This window comes from Nylanderia fulva, unplaced genomic scaffold, assembly GCF_048542155.1.
Source record: "Nylanderia fulva isolate GAGA-0341 unplaced genomic scaffold, ASM4854215v1 Scaffold42, whole genome shotgun sequence".
In the NCBI taxonomy this organism is placed as follows: Eukaryota; Metazoa; Arthropoda; class Insecta; order Hymenoptera; family Formicidae; genus Nylanderia; species Nylanderia fulva.
This window is the reverse complement of record NW_028190499.1, coordinates 576,747-598,539: the sequence shown is the minus strand read 5'-3', so window position 1 is coordinate 598,539 and position 21,793 is coordinate 576,747. Positions and strand designations below refer to the sequence as shown.

The 21,793-nt window shown below is 34.1% G+C and overlaps 2 protein-coding genes across 6 annotated transcripts in view; one reads left to right on the top strand and one right to left on the bottom strand.

The window, feature by feature from the left end:
- LOC114936085 (uncharacterized) overlaps positions 1–21,520 on the bottom strand; it is a 277,220-nt gene extending 255,700 nt beyond the window's left edge. The window contains exons 1-3 of one of the 2 annotated variants that reach the window (XM_029309106.2): positions 20,554–21,520; positions 11,508–11,825; positions 11,357–11,397 (exon numbers count right to left, since the gene is read on the bottom strand). In XM_029309106.2, coding sequence (XP_029164939.1) covers positions 11,357–11,393 — 37 coding nt within the window. In that variant the 5' untranslated portion in view covers positions 11,394–11,397; positions 11,508–11,825; positions 20,554–21,520. The remainder of the gene's footprint in view (positions 1–11,356; positions 11,398–11,507; positions 11,826–20,553) is intronic. The other variant, XM_029309107.2, reaches the window with a different exon arrangement.
- Positions 1–21,793, top strand: part of Hr4 (nuclear hormone receptor 4) — a 213,556-nt gene that overhangs the window by 181,126 nt on the left and 10,637 nt on the right. For 3 of the 4 annotated variants that reach the window (XM_029309102.2, XM_085486331.1, XM_085486330.1), the window contains exons 2-4: positions 5,039–5,143; positions 14,269–15,210; positions 16,693–17,266. In XM_029309102.2, the coding sequence (XP_029164935.2) occupies positions 5,039–5,143; positions 14,269–15,210; positions 16,693–17,266 (1,621 nt within the window). Of the gene's footprint in view, positions 1–5,038; positions 5,144–7,028; positions 9,233–14,268; positions 15,211–16,692; positions 17,267–21,793 lie in introns of those variants that run through there. The other variant, XM_085486329.1, reaches the window with a different exon arrangement.

Genomic DNA, 21,793 nt, shown 5'->3' with positions numbered 1-21,793 from the left:
TACTAGTAGCATAAAATTCGAAAAAGCTCGGTCGAAGTAGTCGCGTTTGCGTGGCTTTTTTGAGCCGCACTCTCGCACTCGCGCGGCATAATCACGCGAGTGCGCTCGCGCACTCGCATATAAAAGCCGCGAGTGTCACGCCGGCCGACCTCTCTCAAGAGGAGACCGTCGTAGGTTAGTGCATTGGCTGCACTTTCCATCTCGGTGTATGCATGCATGTACCTATAGTCACGACACGGCGACGGACGATTCCCTTGCGTGCGCGCGCGCGAGTGCCCGCGGCGGTCGTATGCATGCATTGGTTACGCAAGAATAGCAGCGTGTGTGAGACTGCTGACCCACATACGGCAGGGAGCAAGGACCCCTCGCTGCTACGACGACGACGACGACGACGACGACGACGACGACGACGACTCTGCATGTGTGAGTGCGCGCGCGAATGTGCACATGCGTGCCTCGGAGCAACGTGGAGAGATGCGCTTTGCGATTTGCTCCAACGTGTGCGCGTGCCATCTAGTATCGCGCATATGTACCGATGCACACACTCGCGGCTGATTAAGCACCGTTCACACCACTTGCAAGACTGACTGGAGAGATGCGAAAATTCATAATTATCTCTTTTATCGATTTTACCGCCTATTTTCGCGTTCTAAAATTATTAGGTAGCACTATATATTCAATATGTTTCAATTTCGTAACATTATTTTTTTTATTTTTAGATATGTATAAGTGCTTGTGTATGCAAGAAAAGTCGTCTGATATGATTCAAGTGCGTATACAAATATGAGTAATTCATTTAAGAGTGAATCTTCTAAATATTTGCAAAAATAAAATAATTAAGAGTTTAAAAAAAGCAAAATTTTTTTTGTTATTTATTATCAAATATATATTTTACTTTATTTTAAAGAAATGTCTGAATTTCCTGTAACTTTAATTATCTTATAATTTTTAATTTGTAATATTTTTTATATCCGTAAAAATATAGTCGAATTAATTATTATGATATTTCAAATCACATTAATCACAAGCAAAATTATATGTCAAATTATTGCATAAATTACTGCACGTAGAAAAAAAGGCGAACACTGAAAAAAATGACTAAATTAATACATATTTAGTTCAATACTGCCAAATAAATAATTTATTTGAAACATACATATTTATTTCTTTTGAAAAAAAAATTTCTTATATCAAATAAACATTTTTCATATTAAATATATCTTATTAGTTTCAAATAAATGATTCATTTAGCAGTATTGAAATAAATACTTATTCGAATTAAATAAATTTTTTTCAGTGAAGAAACTTTTTAAACGCAAAAGAATAACCTATGAATAATAATAGTAACAAGCTAGCAGGTGATTTTCTGGACAAAATTAATTAAACATGGAGCTTGTTTATAAGTATAGCTATGTAGGTATACTTCTTGTAGCTAAACTATTGCTATCCGAAGGTGCGTAGGAGTACCTACAAGAAGTTCTACGGCACGCTAGAATAAATAACTTTCGAAATGGAGATAGATAATGTTGCAGAATATTAATGTCGCTCGGATTAGTTGAAGTTCGCATGCTGAAAACAAATAGAAAGCCTCGCGCGGAGGAGTATATCTGCTTTGATGAACTTCTCTTCCTTGCATCTTTATCGTAACAAATAACTGTTCCGCAATGTAAATATCTTATGATATTATAGAATTATCAAACTATAAACATTATCAGAAATGTAATTAAGCCTTACGACTAATTGCAAAAATTTTTCTATTAAATAAGAAATTTCACCTATATGCACACATGTATTATTATATTATAAATAACAGCATATCATAAATGTAAAAAAAATTACAAAGAAATTTCTGTATATATATATATATATATATATAAAGTCAACACGAAATAAATTTTATTTGATATGATTTCGATTATAATACATCATAATTATAAACTTTTATATGAATTTCCACTTATAAAATTCTTCGGTTAATTAACGTCGACTCTTAATTAACATGAGATGTTCGCGTTTATTTCTAAACGTAAATTACTTCTACTTCAATGAGATTGTTAGTAGATATATCGTATTCAACTTTCATCCGAGTAAATTCCGGAACTGTTTAAATCTAGAACTTGGAATGTTGGATCAGAGACAACTTGTAAGTAATGCGTAAATGTTATATCTCGTGATCGTAAAACTGTTTTAATAGAAACTAGCACGACGTTACATCACGGGAACATCGATTAAACGCCTCAACTAAAAATGTTAATATAAAATAAAAATATAATTATATTTTATATTTTCTAGACTTTTGTTGAAAAGATTGAGATTTTTCATTCATTTGATTGCGTTGCAAACATTTATTTATGTAATCCATGTTTGTAATAATTTTTTTGACTGAAAATGAAATAATTAGATCCAGAAAAGCTTGTTACCCAAAATTATACTTTACGTTGAAAACTATTTCTCTGACGTACGACGTTGTTTTTTAGACAAATTAAACCATCTAACTATAAAAACGTGACGTCATGTCCGTTTTAACAGCACTATGTTACACTTGTTGCATTCAAACAAAGTGTGCATCCAGATTTAGAGAACGAGAACAAAGAGAACGGATAAAAATAAAAAAAAATAAAACCAAATTATAAAAAGTCAGAGAGACAACAATAAATACGTTCCGTCGTACAAGATGCAAATATTGTTGCAACAACGTTGCAGCAGCAACAAGTATACCCGCGTTATTTCTCAGAAGAGAAGGCGCATAAAAATTCGCGCGATTGATGCGCATCATCGCCCTTATTAAAACGACCCGCCGCGGTTAGGTCGGCCACTGTTGTAAAACCGCTTAGACGTCTGATCTTTCTGACCAACTGCTGAAGCGACAGGCGCAATTGTTCGTTCCCGTCCGTCTCCGCGATTTGTTATTATCGCCGGCTTCGCATTATTAAAATGACCCCCGTTGCACCCGCCATAGTCTCTCATAGACCTAGTCTCGTCTAGCGTTAGACTAGAGAAGATAGAGCGGACAAACGCGCTCGTAAAACTCGATAAAGCCGACATCTCGGGGATGTCAGCGAGCGAAGTCGACCCACACGCACGTACACATCAGTCTTTAATTATTCCATTACGGTTACTATGTATGATGAGACGGTATCTCGCGACCGCGTGGACCCTATGAAAACGAAAACGTCTCGTTTCGCATCGCGGTAAACGATACATTGAATCGCCACGCAACTGCCGATCCAATTGTACGTTATTGCCGACTAAAGCGGGGTTAATGGCGAACTATGCGTTCGTCCGCACACGCGTACTTTCACGTCGCTAACCGATTTCCTCGCGATAGACGCTATTTCGCTCGCGAGACGAAATCTCGACTTCGAGAAGAGGCGCGTCGACAGAAACAGATATTTTTTCGCAACATGCAATTTCAGAGTGCCCACACGGAGATAATTTTCTCTTAGAATTTACCCTAAAAATCATGGTAATCGTGGGATATGTTGGAAGAATTTTATAAGGGTTTTTCTGATTAATATTTGCCACAATAAAAAATATTAATATATGTACATATTGTGGTAGATATTAATATTTTTATTGTCCCGCGATTACCATGATTTTCAGGGTAAATTTTAAGAGAAAATTATCTCTGTGCAGCAGACTCAATGAAAAAAAATTCCCTGATTTTTTCAGATTTTTCAAGACTAGAAATTAATTTTTTCCCTGACTTTGTAGTATTATTTTTTACAAATATATAATTTTTATATATCTATACAATCAATTAAATCCACCATATTCATCTCGACTAAAGAGCCAAACGCGATGTTATTGCGACAGATTAAGATAAGAAAATTTGGAAACTAAGGAATTTGAATCCTATGGTTGGGATCTCAGAAATTCCCGATTCAGCCGACTTTCGGACCAATATTCTTCTCGTCTATTTCTTTACAGGGGATTAAGAGAAGGAACAAGGGGAATTTCTGAGATCCCAACCATAGGATTCAAATTCCTCAGTTTCCAAATTTTCTTATCTTAATCTGTCGCAATAACATCGCGTTTGGCTCTTTAGTCGAGATGAATATGGTGGTTTTAAAAATTGGAGAGCTGACTTGAAAATATTCTTATTAATCAATTAAATGTTGAATCATGAAATCCTTGGGATATTTTTGTCAACAATGAAAAGGTTCGGAAGTTAAAATAAAAATTTAAATCAATTATACAATCTGCATTATGCACGATAATCGAAACAAACATGTCACTATAAACTATTTAAATAATCACAATTTTTATTTATATTATATCAAATTTTGTAGTTTTGTCTCTATCAAAAAAATTGAAACAAAATAACGAATACGCTGTAGAATCGATTTTTAACAACACAGAAAATTAGCGTGCTGGGAGTCAAGAAAAAGTTTATATTTATTTAATAAAAAATTTCAAATTATTGAGACAAATGTAAAATAATGTGAAAAAATCCAAATAAATAGTGAATTTCTTGACTTTTTTTCGACTGATAATCCTAGATTTATAAAATTCCCTGACAATGCCCGGTTTTCCAGATCTCTCTGACTGCTATACATCCTGAATTTTTATATTCAAATATTCATCAGAGTGAAGGATCGATCAAATTCGACTGACGAAATTGTGCATTAATGTTCTTCGTTACATTATATGATTGTTTACGAGATGCATTTACGAGATAAAATTAAAACATAGAAAATTATAAGAAAACTATATTTTTTAAAAATCGATAGTTTATCTGATGGAGAATTTAATTATCTTTAGGATCTGTAAAAATGTACATTAAAAATGAATTATTTTTAAATTCAATTTTTGATACATGTGTTCATTCAATTATATGAATGATAAAATTGTATTTATCTCTTAAATGCATATAAATTTCAACAATTTTTATTGAAATATTAATTTACTCTCTCAAATTGATCGTTGACTTTAATAATTCTCTAAAGGCAGGATCACTCATAAATAAATTAATAATAATAAATATTCACTTAGCAGAGACACTAATATTAATCCTTGCTATTTTTTCTGCTTTCAGGAATTATGACCCTTCCGAGCAGCCCGTGTGAGATAGACAACATGAGCTTGTTTCAAGATCTCAAGTTGAAAAGGAGAAAGGTCGACTCCCGATGTAGTAGCGACGGTAAGAATATCTCGGCGATATATCGCAGCAATGGATCAGACAAAAAAATGCTATGCATGCAAAATTAACAATTATAGCGTGTTTATCACGGAAAGTCTGGATTTGAAACATTTTTCTCCATTAGATCGCGCGTTTTTTTTTTAGCGATTTGCTTTACACATTTGCAATATATGTCACAACAAACTTATTACATATTAATATAGTATTAATATTTTATTTAAAGTTGCTCTACCTGTCCTTTTACTTTTTACTTCGTCCTTTTAAAACCAAGGTATATCTCGACAGCGACTGCTCGAAAGGAAAGAATATAAAAAATATGCAAAGACGTAGAAGATAAATATAATACGTAGAAATATCGGGATTATCTAGAGACGAGATATAATGCTTTAGAATCTAGATTCGATTCTAATGGTTGACGTAATCGCGCCACGAAGAATCGTATATCACTGTCGAGCAAATTATGATGCACTGACTGATCTTTTCATATTGAGATTACTCGGAACAAGTTGTAAAACTGACCGATGTTCAAGCATAACGATTATTTACCACCCGGTAATGGAGAAATGAGATTTGATGTACGCGTAACAATGATCATTTTTATAACCCACGGCGAATGAGAAATCGTTCCAACTATAAACGGCGTAATTAATCTTCTCTATTTTATCGAACATGTAAAAAGTATAATTTCACTATTGTTGATGAATATGCAAACACATAAAAAGACTGTTCAGTTTTAAGGATATATTTTTATGCATTACAAAGCAATTATTTTCTATTTTTCCCACATTTCTATATATATATATTTTTATTTTTATACACATAAATCAGATTTATCTAAATTATATTTAATAAGTAATTTTATTTTCGACAAAAATGTAGCTAATATATTTTTAAAAAATCATCTTTATATTTGATTTATGTAAAATATTGATCGATTCATCTTTTGCAAAATAATTTCTCAACAGTTTGTATTTTCTTTATTAGCTGAGATGTATTTATTTTTATATCCGGTTTTGTACATCTCATCATCTTACGTCGTGCACATTAATATACGCGATATTACGTCATATTTGTGAAATTGACATTTTACTACGATATATCGAGTTTGAAACTAACTTATGTACGAGGAATTAATATTACGTTCAAACATGCAACATGTATCTCATTTTATCGAATGAAATATCTTGAAAATTAGAGCTAGGTGCAAAAGCGCTTTAATAAATATAATCCTAATAATAAGAGAACACTTTAAATAATCCCAGATGATCATCTTATAATTTAATTCATTTAAATATAATTTAAATACAATTTTCAAAAATATAATTTGGTTCATTTAAAATTATCGGTAAATTAAAAAAAAAATTCTTTACTTTTAATGAATTTTGGAACATATTTTTTTTTAAAGAAAAAGTTTCTCAACTTCCAATTATAGCACAATAGCTTTATAAATTACCACGTGTATGTACACCTTTCTCCAGCACTTGCGTAAAAAATACCATAATGCACAACAATTTAAATTAATATTTCCGATGACTCGATCTTCAACCCTTCGTTCGCACATCCATATCTCGTCCACCATTCAACATTCATTTCATTCAGTCCCCCCGATTTTCCGAGCTGCGCGCGCGCTCATTCCGCGTGTCATTTCCTTCTTCCTCCATTTCTCTTTCTGCATATATTTTTTTATTCCCACTCCTTCGTTATACAACAACGCGAGTTACGTCGCGTTGCAACAGGCGGTGTTACACGCTCGTCTTCTTATTGCGACTTCAAGGCAGCTTTCGCAAATGATCGACGGGAAATGGAAACGGGAGGGTTGTCGGCGCAAGTTGAGGGCAGAGGTTGAGACGTGGGTGGCTCGGCGACGGAATCACCTAGCTAGCTCGGGGAAGTTAAGTCCGAAGCGAGGCGGAGAGAGAGAGAGAAAGAGAGAGGGAGAGAAGGGAGCTCTGGATGGTTGCTGCCGGCGGTGCAGGGTTGAATATCAACCCACGCGATCGTCCCGGACGTACACCGGTGCTAGTTCGGTTTCGCCTGAACTCGCGTAACCACGCGGCCTGGTGTCGCGCGCTCGGTGATCGCGAAAAACGCGCGAAAAGCGCTGGACGCACGAGTGAACGCACGGAAAGGCCGAAACTGAAGAAGAGAGAAGTGTGACAGATTCGAGGACGCAAGCGAGTTTTATCCGCGTTATTTTGTCGAGGTTGACGTATCATCCGCGGGAAAATTCGCGCGCACGTCAACGTCACGTCACGTCACGACGTGTTGCCGCGGCCACTGCACACGCCGGGCTGCATCGATTTTTCGACGCGTTCGCACAAACACCGACCGATACCAATGACCCTCGACCTACGGCCGGTTTAAAGGTCAGAGACTGCCGTTGGCCGCGAATCGAGAGAGTCTGCGTCGACGATCCGTGGTGTTGTCGAACCGGCAAGGGTCGAGCTGGCGAAAGCGCGGGTAGAGAGAGAGAGAGAGAGAAAAAGACTGGACCATTATTATTATTTTTATTTTTCTTTTTTTTTTTTCAACGTGGATTCTCGTGGTGAACCTAGAGAGAAATGTGCATCGCGCCGACAGCACGCGCTCCAATTTTTCGAGGAGAACGTACGCTCCGGCACGCTCCGATGCCGTGACCCGGAGTCTCGCGGAATCATTGATCTTTCTTGGCCGCCGCCGCCGCCACACGTGTACGTCATACACACAGTTCAACGAATATACGACGCAATTATCTAGGCGATGTCGGCGTCGATGCGGATGTCGAAAGATGATCAGGACTGACGGGATATAACGTGAATTTATCGTTTTCCAACGCGATCGATATATTCTCGATCGATGTCCCTCGAGACTCATCGGCAGTGTGGAATTATATATTTTTCACGCTATTATTATAATCCTGTGGCGCTATATCAAAAATGGCTTACGATAGAAATATATATATATATATATATATATATATGTTTGTTGGAATAAAAAATAAATATAGCGAGAAAAATATAATTTAATATATATTCTCGCGATGGACGAGACAGATTGACAGATTGATAGAATAATGATAATCACGTATGTTAAAGAGACGAGATTCGGAGAGAAGAGATGACCGATCAAAGCAACGTTATATCACTTAATCCGCAACGCGCGCTTTTTGGTGAAGGAAAAGTAGTGACTTCTTGTTTTAGTCAGACGCTTCAAGAATGAATTTTAAATTTTCTACAGAAACAAAAACTGGTTGTTACTAAAATTATAAAAAAATATAAAAAGTATACGCGTAGTGTATAATTATATTATTGTGACTTAAGTTTACGTAAAAGATCGGTCAATCGAGATTTTTCTCTCGATAATTTTGACGTTTAACGAATGTACAATTTCGGTTGAACATTTCGAAAGAGAGTGACATATTTTCCGAATATTCATATTATATTCTAAGTAGACAAGAAAGATAGAAAAAGAAAAGAGAAACATATCATCTAAAAATTAGATTCTATTTTTATGTGCCAATTTTGATTGACATTTGAAAAAATGATAAAAGAAAATCATTTCACACGAAGATAAAACAGCAAATGCTCCTTTTACGAATTACAAATACATAAACAACAAATGCAACGATTTCTAGATATCGAAGACAATCCGATATCGAAAACAATCCGTAAGAACAATAAAAAACACAGTCGAGGATGAAAGAGAAAAGGAGACAATATAATATTTAAAAAAACTCTTGCCATAAAAATATTTCTTATAAACATCGAATTCAATTGCATTAATCACAGATCTATAAAAAGATCTGTAAAAAATTATTACAAAAAATGTTTCCGTTGGGAAGTAACGTTTCCATCGCCACTAATCTCGATTGGAACCGACAAGATTGGAATTCACCAAGTATGGATCTAACAGCTTTCTACGGAATGCAGAGAAACAGCTTTTTACCCTACTTATCTGCGTATAATCCCTACAATAACTTTTCGATAGCATCTTACCAGAGTTACTTCCGCTTCGAACACTACTTCAGATCGCAACTCACGGCTGATCCCTATTCTACCTTCAATTATTACAAGTGTTTAGACACGAAGAATTTGTACGCGTCGTTCTTCGGTAAACATTACATTTACTATATCAAGTATTATCTTTTTTATTTCAATGATATCTTATAATGTATCTCTTTGCATATATTTTCTCTTTGTGTGTTTCATCTACAAAATTCGTGATAAAATCGATCTCAATTTTTTTAAACAAGATATTAAAAGAACAATTTTACAATTAATTTATTATAATATAATTTTCATTGTAATTTTTAGAAAGTTTTATTTTACATATTTCTAAAGTTAAATTTTTCAAAAATTCTGTTAAAATCCATTTAATTCACTTGAATTTCTTAATAAATATATAATCTGAATTTATCTTTGAGAAAAATGTATTTAAAAAATGATAAGCTGCAATTCTTTAACTTATCTTGATATTTAAAATAAACATAAAACAATTTTTAGGAATAAATTTTAAAAAACTTTAGAATAAACAATTTCTGTTGAAGAGTCAATTAATTAGAGAATATTCTCTATTTGTATCATAGATAATTTTTTACCTTTTATCATTCAAAAAGTCAATTTATCTCAATTTTCTCAAGAAGAAGATTATTTCAAGTTGGTTAAGGAACCTAAGAATCTAAGAAAAAAGTAAGTGAAAGGAACGGTGAAAGTGATGGCATGTCTTGTGTAACTCTACGATATGTAATTGCATTATTACATTGCTAGGAACAATTTCTTGAACACTTTGAAAAATTCGAATATCGATACAAAGGATCAATATCCTCATCGCATCTCGCAATAGATAATAATCTTTGTTATTTTTAGCCGTCATTGTATATGTTAGACTCACTACTACGTCACTCATGCATCATCTGAGAGCATTGATATGCGATAAATATAATTGTGCGATTAATATAATTGCTCTACGAGAGTGATGGACGTTTTTTTGATGATTTATAAAAATAGGCATCTGACTCTGATTTAGTAACTGTGCAAGATAATTCGCGATATCGGAAGATTATGAGTCTACGAATGCATTATAGTTCGCTCGACCAATGTCCAAGACAATCAACTATTAATAGCTCGGAAACTGCTACTTAAGTATTTGCAATCATAGTATGGCCTTGTCAACTGCATTCTTTCTTTGACCTACACGAGTAACCATAAATTCTCACATCCTTTTCGTAACAAGCAAAAATTCAAATAGCTGTATTTTGTATTATTCTATAATGTATATAATTTTTTCTCGATTTAAGGAAACAGAAATAAATAGAGTCTATTTTATTAATTCATTCCACTAATATCTAGAAATATTTATATGTTTAAATATATTTTTCCACGGAAATAGAGCAATCTAGAAATTTATGAATGAAGATTTATGAATGAAGCATTTCGAGGAAATACATACACGCGCACGAGATAATTATATTTTAAACTTTCATATATGGTACATTTATCGAGAAAATTCGTATAATATATGAGTTACATAATAATGATAAAACTCTCTAATGCTTTCATACAGAATAAAATTTTATATTCGTATATATATATATTTGTGCAGCGTAGAATATTTTTTAGTGGATTAATTTCACACTGTGCGTACGTACAGGTATGTGTGTGTGCGTATCCTCGATACAAAATCACCCCACGTTGCACGTGGCACCTCGGTTTACCTTTTCACATCACACGGGGGGTATCATGCAACGTTAAGAACACGTCGAAAGCATACCTACGGACGCTTTAATGGTTTTTGTTCGACCCTCTCTTCTAACGCAATTACAACCTACCGACGTAATTTCCCCATTATCAAAGACACAATGCTTTTCACGGTGAAGCTTGTTCTGACTAAAATCTCTCGAAGGACGTGACAGATATGGAAAACTAATTTTTTGGAATTATCTTCTACAATAATACGCATAATTTTCGACTATTATTTTTTCAAAAAAAAAAAAATATATATATATATATATATATATATATATAAAATATATAAAAAATATTTTCTCCGAATATGAGGCCTGAAAAAGTACATGTGTAAAACTAGCATATCATTTCGTAGCAGATCATAAATAGTTAAAAGTTCTGACTTAATAAGCCAGAACTCTTAACTATTTAAGAATTTCCATGAAATAAGATGCTTTACACATCTATTACCACTATAGAAATATTATAAAATAAGTGATTTCTCACTCACCAATGCGTGCAATAGCAGAGTGTAGTACACAGCACATTGATCTGGAAACAAAATATTCAAATTAGATATATACATGTGCTTACAGGGTATTTTGAAATGGTCTCAATAAGTTTAATTGCAGTTTAGAAAAAAATATTTTTATTTTACATACCTCACTGTTGTCCCGCTGTTGCCCGATGCCTCCCTGGGCCTCCTCCTCCTCTCTTAGTCTTTGGCACTCGCGAAAACGAATAATTACTATCGCCCGACACTTCACACGGCACTCCCGATACGCAAAATGTTATACGGCACTCCCGACGAGCGAAACTTCACACGACACTCCCGACGCGCGAAACTTTACACGGCATTCCCGATATATAAAAATTTATACGGCACTCCCGACGCGCGAAACTTTACACGGCACTCCCGACTCGCGATACGCGGCACTCCCAACATGACGCGTGAATCTCACTATGTCTCATAATGCTACCTGTAACAAATAAAATACATACATACATTAAAGAGAATAATCTTATTATTTTGCATTATAACGCACACATAAATATGTAAGCTATAATTAACGATAGATATATGTACAGATCACAAACATTCGCGTGCACGAAAACAGATTAGGTCGGGTTATGTTGACCATTAGCACAAGAGATTTTGCATCGAATTTCTCGCGAGATATGCGTTTCGAACAATTACAACTACATATGAACGTTGAAATTATGATATACGATTGATAAGCGCGTGTGATATTTAATTAATTAAAGCTCGAATAAGATTCATTCGAGAAGATATAGCTCTAAAATAAGTATTAATCTCGAAAGTCAGCTAACATCTCATCTATATAGATGTAGATATCCGGTTTTTATTTTAGCTTAATTAATATTTTTTTTTGCTTTTATAGAAGGCAAAACTTTTTAGAATTTATGTAAAACTATACATTTTTTTAATCCTGATAATTACTGATAAGGAAAATATCATAAGACAAAGGACAAGGTCATAGGACAAAATGATATACTGCGTTAAGTTAGCACATCAATTTGTCCTTAGGAATTTTCTTTGGTTTAATCGCCAGAACTATTTGTTTAAACTATCAAGAACTTTATTGGAAATAAAACCAGAATTCTTACTTATGATCTTCCATTAAATTAGATGTTAGTTCTACACACATCTTAAAACTGTTTAGTATTTTTATTCCAAGTTAAAATAAAAATAATAAAATGCCCATACATTAATAAAGAATGAAATAAATACTTATTATTTCTCACACTTTTTTATATGTTTGAAAAATAATTTTCTCACAAAATTAGACATTAAACTTTTGTTTTAAATTCATGTCAGACTTTATTCATGCATCTATCCAATATAAAAATAATCAACATTTCGAACATTACTCCCTAAAAAACTACGAGTAAATAATTAACTCGGAAATAAATAGGCAAAACAATGAGCAAGCATTTAAATTTATTGAAGTAGTGTGATTGTTCAAGAGAGATTATGGCATGCCTTTGAAAGCCTATCGAACTTGACGGAGTTTAAAGGAACTTAAAAAAGAGAGACGAGAGATCGAGATAAGAAATAATCCTTTCACTTTCTTTCAATATATTCTTGTAATATGTCCGTAAAATATATGTATTGCTTTAAATCATGTTAAAATCATATTAATTAATTTCTACATTTAAAAAAAAATTGTAATATATATGTTACAAGATCATAAATATTAAAAAATAATTAAATGATTTTAAACGTATTAAATGTATCAATAATATGTTTTTGAATATTGAATATTTAATATTATAATATTTACAATATTTACATACTTTAATATATTAAAATATTCTTTAATATTCTTTAATATTTCAATGTTTTCAAGTGATTAAAAATTTTTACATTTCTTGACATGCAATCTCTCTGTGTACTTTCTCTTTAATACTTAAAGTTCTCTTTAATATTCAAACACTTCAAATATTCGAAACGATTGTTTTCCAACTGAGGTCGATCGTGCGCCCTCCGAATACTCTGTTATATCGTTTAAAAAGATAAAATGTACTGGAGTAAAGTGGCCAAACAACGTGTTTATCGCAGAATATAATTTGAAATATCTTTCACGAAAAGAAGGCAATTATGGGCGCGGTAAACTCGAGGAGAACACGTCGGATTTATCACGTTTCGCGTGTATCAGAATCTATTATGGGAAGCATTATTTTTATTGGGAGAATCTATCGTATTTCATACATGATGCCATATTATTGATATGACTCGGGATTACGTAACGAGCAGTTGCTTCGAGACCAGTATAATCAAACCTATATGTTCTGAGTTCATCATTGCCGTCTGTAATTTTAATAGTATAGTTCCTGTGTAGCTTTCCACATCAAATTACTTTGTAAAAAAAAAGAGCACATATATTAATATATTTCTTTGTAGCTACTCTCTTTTATATTTTTTCTTTGCTTTTCTTCTACTTTTTTCAAATTTTTAATGTTCAATTTATTCTATTTTATATAAAAAATATAATACAGTTAAAAAACTTTTAATTTTTCAAATAATTGAGAGAATCATACAGATTTATAGTACCAGTACAGTATCGCATTTAAAAAATATTCGAGTCCTAGAATTGGAATAGAATCGAAACTAGAAGAAAACAATGTTAATGTCACAATTAAAATTTCGAAGCATTTAAAAGTCACGTATTGATTTTCACGCAAAATAATTATGCAATTTAATTTTCATGTCACCACTTCAGCATATTCTTTCAGATTTTTATATTTATACCGAACAGAATCGACGCGAGTAACGCGTCATAAACAATCCATCTTCGAGAGCGTGTCCGAGAATAAAGAAAAAAAAAACCGTCCCTACGCTAACGTTGCAGACTCTCTGCTATCCGAGTATAAATGTAAAATCAACGCCTTATTTCCCAGACTCCCCGGTATCCCTCGGATCAGCAGGCTCGCCGCAGGGGAACCAGCCGGCGGACGCACCTTCACCCATAAACTTTCCTGCTCCAGGGGAGAGCATGGCCGACACCTCGACCCTGTCGCCGGAGGCGAACATGCCGGGCTCGCCGGGCTGCCCCGTGGTCAGAGTGACGAGCGAGTACCTGCTGGGCAGCCCGAGTCCAGGAGCACCGCGAGACTCCCTTCGCGGTACCGGCGATACCGGAAATGGAAGAGGAAATGGACAGGACGGTCGCGACGCCACGTGCACGGACCGCGCGTCGCCCGACTCGGTCTTCCCGGATGCGGGTCCGATGGTGAGCTTCAGGGTCGCCGACGAACAGCAGCAGCATCATCAGCAACCGCAGCAGCAACGCTCCGCGACACCAGCGCCGACCAGATCGTCGTCCTATTCGCCGGTCCAGGCGGTCTCGTCGACCCCAATTGCCCAGGAGGCCTCCTCCAGGAGCGACAGCCCGGACAAGGGCGATCTGTCATCCGTCCAGACCAAGGAAGAGTCCGACAACTCGGTCTTCGACGGTGGCGGAGGTAGTGGAGGCGGTCGCACGGAGACTTCCAGTCAGCCGAGTCACCGGAACAGCCCGTCGTCTCAGTTCAATCCGCATCAGAGTGTCAGTCCTGGGTCCCATGGATCCGCGCAACAGCAACAATCGCCGCAGACTCCGCCGACGCCGCCGAGGACGCGCGCTCCCTCGGTGCCGCCGCACTTGCTCGCGGCTCATCATCAGTTTTGGTCGCAAAACACCACCGGCGTGCAGGGATTCGCCACGCAGAGGCTACTCAATGGTGTCATCAGCAGCGCCGTGAGCTACGGCGGACAGAACGCCACTAACGTCTCCACGAATTCCGGCGGCGGCACCAGCACCAGCTGCGTCACCACCGGCGCGACTACTACAGCAACTTCGTGTAAGTGTTCAATTGTCATCAATTGTTATCTATATTGTTATCTATGTATATATCTAATTATCTCTATTTGTAATAATAAATAATAATTGGAAACAAGTTTTTACATTATATGATTAATCGCGTATGCATGTATGCATTAGGTTTGTAAATCTGACTCCTTACTGTCAAAAAATTAATACGGAAAATGATTGTATTTCGTTCTTAGTTGTTTGTAAACTAATTTCGTTCGTAGTCAATTAAAAAGTAAATTAATTATAAAAAGCATACAAAAAATATTTTTAAAATTTTGATAGAAAATATTAGTCAACAAACATTTTGTGAAAAATATTTGTATAATGATATGAAGTCTTTCATATGTGTCGAGTACTTAAAAATAATTTTGATTTTTTATAAAATAAGTATAAATTAATAATTTTAAATTAACTATTTTCTATTAACAAATTACAAATCATAATTTTGATTAAATTAATTTTCGTAAAAAAATATTAAAATCAAGACTTTTGCAAATTTTCTATAAAAAAAAGGAATAAAAATAATTTTTAAAAATTCTCCTTAAAAAAAAATCGAAAGTAATAGTCTTTAACAATAAATTTTTCATTTAAAAAATTGGAAAAATGGAAATTAATAACTATAAACATTTATATATATAATTTATATATAATTTACTACTATTTTCCGTATTAAAAAATTTATTTTTATAAGTAAGGTACCAGGGTCACATAGCTAATATATGTTTAACGTTTGTAATGTAGTTCAATTAAAAAATAAAAAAAAAAAAAATTAGCACCCGATATTAGACATTACAATTCTTAAAAAAAATCTGCTTGCGTAGTTTTTTTTTTAGAATTTTAATAGTTTTGATTGTAGTGATTTTGTTTCGCTTGTAGTTGCACGGCTTAAAAATTGCAACTGTTTAAAAAAACTGTCAAAGTGACTTTTATAAATTTTAGATTTGCTTTTTCCATCAACATAAATTTAGATTACGATTGCTACAAACAACTACAAACGATTCTAAAACGAACTTGAAATATCTTAAAGTTGGGTCATCCCTTTAATTCTTCGCTTTAAGATCGATATCGATCTACCTACTCTTAAAGTCTTACTCGATATTAGGAATGTCGCGCTTCAACTGATTCCTGATTGTCAACAAATCAATTATTTAATACGGAAAATGATAGTGTTTTGTTTTTAGTTGTTTTTAAAAGTAATTTCGTTCGTAATCAATTAAGAAATAAATTAATTAAAAAATACCAAGTACCCGCAAATCAATCTAAATTTCGATTGCGATTGTTACAAATAACTAAACGAGTCTAAATCAGATTTGAAAAGTCTTTAAAATTGACAAAGTTCACTCTTTGACCATTCGTTTAAACCGTGAAAAATTTCTAAACAATTGCATATATTAAATTCGAATAATGAAATGCTATTCGTGTTATGATGCACATCTAAACGTCATTACCTAGCATCGAAAAAAAATTTCAGGCGAAGCAATGAAACCACCGGCGCAGAGGACAGCGCCAGCACCACCACGTCCTCCGCCTACAGTTTTAATGGGCGAGATCGGCGGCGTCCGTACGATGATATGGTCGGCGCCGCCGTTGGATCCGGTACCGCCGCCTGCTGCTTCCTGGACGGCCACGGCGGCCGCCTCGTGCTCCTCGTCCGAGGAGTCGGCCGCTCAGCTGTTGCTGAATCTCGGTCAAGAGTCCAGGGGTAAACCGCCCTCCTCGACCTCCACCGCGGTGTCGTACTCGTCCGCCGCCGCCGGGCCACCCCTTAACATGGAGAGGCTATGGGCCGGCGATTTGACGCAGCTGCCGGCCGCGCAACAAATGCAAGCGTTAAATCTCACGGCTTCCGGCTCCGCCGCGCAACCGTGGCTGAGCAACGGCAGCACGATTGTCAAATCCGAGGCAGCCTCGCAGTCTATATCGTTCGCGCCACCAGCACCCCCATTACCACCCCAGGAACACGAGGAAGACGAGACACCCATGATATGCATGATCTGCGAGGACAAGGCGACCGGCCTGCACTACGGCATCATCACGTGCGAAGGGTGAGTATCGCTCGCTTTTATTATTATTGTACGCGGAGATTTAATTAAATATTATTAGCTCAATGAAAATATTCGCAATGTCGTATTATTTGTATTGAAATTTTTTTAATTGTACAAAACTTTATTTTTGTTATTATATAATCTTTTTTTTTTTTTTATTATGATCATTAAATTCGAAACTGATAATTTTATATAAAGTTGGATTTATACACAAATATTTTTTATAGAGATATATTATATACAAAAGTATATTAAATAATTAATTTTATTTTACTGGTTTTATATTGAAAAGAAGCATTATATATTTTTACAACTTTGTTATTTTGCATGTTGAATATACATATATTAAATACAAAAATGATATAAATTCATTATTAATTTAATGCAACTAATCAAAAATTAAAATAAATATAATCGAATTTAATGATCAATATCTGAAATTTCAGCTGATATTTTAAATTTTTCAAATTATAACATTTTTTCTGAAATGTATTTTTATTGCATACAATAAAAATTGCGAAATATTTTGCAATTGTCTTCATAAACTATACAAGCGGAAAATGTCTTCGATTAAATTTTCACTGATAAAAACCTACGCGAATTCGAGAAGCAGTAATAATGAATTTACGACAAACACGTTTTATTCGCAGTAATTTCATTCCTGCAACAACAGCGATAAATTCAACACAAAAACAAGTGAATTCAAATCACGCTAATAACATGGGTTAATTGAAATTCGAATTTACATGTGTCTCTTCGACAAACGGGCCTTTAGTAGTGAATTGCAACTCAAGAATCAACCAAATTCGCTTTAATTAGATTTAATTATATTGAACTATCTATAGTGCATAGTCGAAATCGTGTAGTTGGTTGATCACAAACACGTGTAACCTTACTGCGACCTTCGACCTTTACCAACACTCGCGCAAATGCATCTAATTGCATTTTGTAGACAAGAAATGTCAAGTTTTGAGTAAATTAATCTCATAGTGGATATATCAGTTTATTTGTACAAAAGTTTGTACATGAGAGACACGGCGGTTTATTTGCGATTGAGATCTATCAATATTATTTATCTTCTTGTATTTAATTTTATCCATTTTGTATCTTAAATCACTCTCAACAAGAAAACACAAGCTGAAAAACTTTTCTTACATCGAAAAAAAATTCTAAGTATATGCATGTTAAACAATGCTTCATAATACAGATTTGTATATTTGATAAATGAATCATTTGATTTATAATATCGATATTTCAAAGCTCTTTAAATAAAACAAAATTTAATTTTTTAAATATACTTTGAATAATTTTTAATTCTCTAGTCTAATTAATAACAAAATTTTTAGAATTAAAAAAATTTTCAGTGTTTAAAATTTGTTCTACATTTCTTTATATTCAATATATCGATACTATTTTATTTCCATTTTAACTTTCTAATTTTAAAAATATTAATGTGATTAAGAAACATTCTTATAAATTAATTTAAAAATGTATATTCTAAATTTCAGATTTTTATATATTTAATTTAGATTTTTATCAATAATAATAATTATTTACATCTATATTATTTATATTTTCGTTTTATCGCCCAAGCGCAAAATATAGTAGTTTATATGAGAATATTCCATAGTATACACATATATATAAAAATAAGATTAAATATTAACTATGATAATCCCATAATGCTCGCTTTGTTCTCATAGCACATACATATTAGCACAAAGTGCGAAAGATACTTGTTGCATCTATTCCAGATATACTCCAAAGACTTCTCTCTCTTTCTTTGTTGAACAACACTTTTGATTAGTCTGTGAAATTATCACGAAGTATCATTACTCTCTCTCTCTCTCTCTCTCTCTCTCTCTCTCTCTCTCTCTCTCTCTCTCTCTCTCTCTCTCTCTCTCTCTCTCTCTCTCTTTCTCCCGTCCTTGTCTAACTTCATTGTCTCGAGCGTGCAAGTAGATTAGACGAGAAAAGTCTGCGTCAAGTTTTTCCTTCGCATCCACACTACTCGTAACTCGGTGTGGATAAATCCTTAATTCAGCCTCGCTATTTTCGCTGCTCATGAAAGTGCTTCTTAGCACAATCCGTAATACAATCTACTCTATTTAAAGAAACCGAAAAATTATAAAAACAAATTTTTACGGACGAGAAATACAAGACAAATTACTTTTTTGTCTGTCAGATTTTTTAAAACATCGATTAAACGGTTATTTTTTATTTAAAAAAAAATTTAAAGTTCATATTTTTTCATTATAAATTATATTTCATCACATTTCTACTAATATAGAAAGATTGTTTAATTAATAAAGATTATTTTTACACTTTTAATTTAATCGAATCTTACAATTGACCAAATAATTAAATATTTTCCTGAATACATTTTGCAATTTATTGATTTATCGGTTATATTAATTAAATTATTATTTTATCAATTACTTTCTGATGTACATAATAATATGTGATTTATTTTAATTCTCGAAAATACGTTTAAACATGTTCAAATATAAATTTTATAATGTATATGTAAACAGTACGTAACATAAATAGATATAATCTATAAAAATAAAATATGACGTATCTTATCGTTTAAAAATATAATCTAAAAAGTTTAAATTAAAGAATTCTTTTATCGATAACTTGTGTAATAATTATAGATATAATATATAAAAATAAAATATGACGTATCTTATCGTTTAAAAATATAATCTAAAAAGTTTAAATTAAAGAATTCTTTTATTGATAACTTGTGTAATATTAATACAATATATATCCTATTATATATGTACATATTAACAGAAAATAATTGATGTAAAAAAAGATAATAAATTTATCGAAATAAATAAAAAAAATAATAAAATCAAAAACATGATAACACGAATAACGAAGGATAAGAAAATCTGATATTTATGATTTAAAAATAAGATTCGATTTCTTTTATTTAATTTTGTTGGATTGTTAAAAATATCGAATAGAGAAAGAGAGCACACATTTCGCAAATCCATGATAACTTGTCTTTCATGTCATAATTTTGGAAATAAATATTGTTTATTGCATCTCTAAATTTGTCACTATTTACATATGTTTCAGAAAATAATTTTTAAAGAATAAATTTGGTATATAATTATATTTACATTAATTGAGAGAAGAAGAGAGAACAAGATAAAAGAGAAAGAGAATTTGAAGTCTGAGGAAGATTATATATTTGTCACATTATATGTCATATAAAATGTTCTCTAAAAAAATTTTTTAATAATTTTTAAATAACTTTTAAAAATTTTACTCACTCCTAACCTGATCGTAGACATGTAGACTCTCTGAACAGCAATATCCATTAAAAGTAATCCATTACGTGCAATCTGCGATGTTCTCGATGATTTTTTTATGCACTCTCACATACACCCACATTCCGCGAATAACGCTGAGCACGGAATAATGCGACATTCATTTCGATGTTTTAAGAGAGAGAGAGAAAGAGAGAGAGAGAGAGAGAGAGAGAGAGAGAGATGCAAAACAATATATCAATGTTCCGTATCGCAATCGAGTCGTTACTTGACAATCTTGACATACGATTGTCTGATATAAAAATCATCCGACACTCCCGATACTCGATCGCACTCGCGAAGATCCCGCAAACAGGTTATATTCACAAACCCTCCTTCGAAGGACACGGGCAACAATGTCAACGACGAAAATATATAGGTTACATTTGATAAACCTCCTTCGAAGGGCGCGAACTACAATTTATGTTACGTCACGTCACGGTCGATATCGATCATAGATAAACAGCTCACTAGCGCGATCTAGCAGGTTAATTGAAAACGATCGCCATGTTCGTCACTTTTGTGCGCAATGCATTCTGGGCGTTGAAATTCGCGAAAGAAAAGGTATCAATCATAGCTTCGCGCCAATTTCAGCGCAAGGTCGATCGATCCCGCTCGATCGGTCCCTCCCGGCGATCCCGAATTGTGCTTCCCGGCACTCCGGGTGCCGAATAAGACTCGCGATGCACCTCGGAGGCGAAATTCGCTCGCGGTGGATGCTCCGAAACAGCGAAGCACCCGGCGACGATTCGACCGAAGGTCGCGAGCGACGCGAATACTTGACAGCGGCGATCAGCTGTCAAATCGACTCGCAAACGATCACCCGTCGCGGGTTCGATACTCTGGACGATCTTTGGATGCGGATCCGCCCAATATGGTCGAAAAAACGTGGAACCGATAAGCGGCGATGAGACCCCAACTGTCCCCCAGCGACGCGCGACCCGAACTGACTGGTCGGAAAACTGCGGTCACGTGACCGCGACTCGCGGTTACTTCACGCGGTACGCGGGAAAAAGGCGCGAAGTCCCAAAATGACGCTCGACGCTCCTTTCAACGTCAAAACATAAAGGATATTAAACGTCATGCGATAGAAAATAATAATCAAATTAATATTGAATAAACTTATATTTAAATTAATATTTTTATCTTTAATTACCGGCGAGAAATGATAGTCAAATTGAACGCCGAGTCGATATCGATTGGT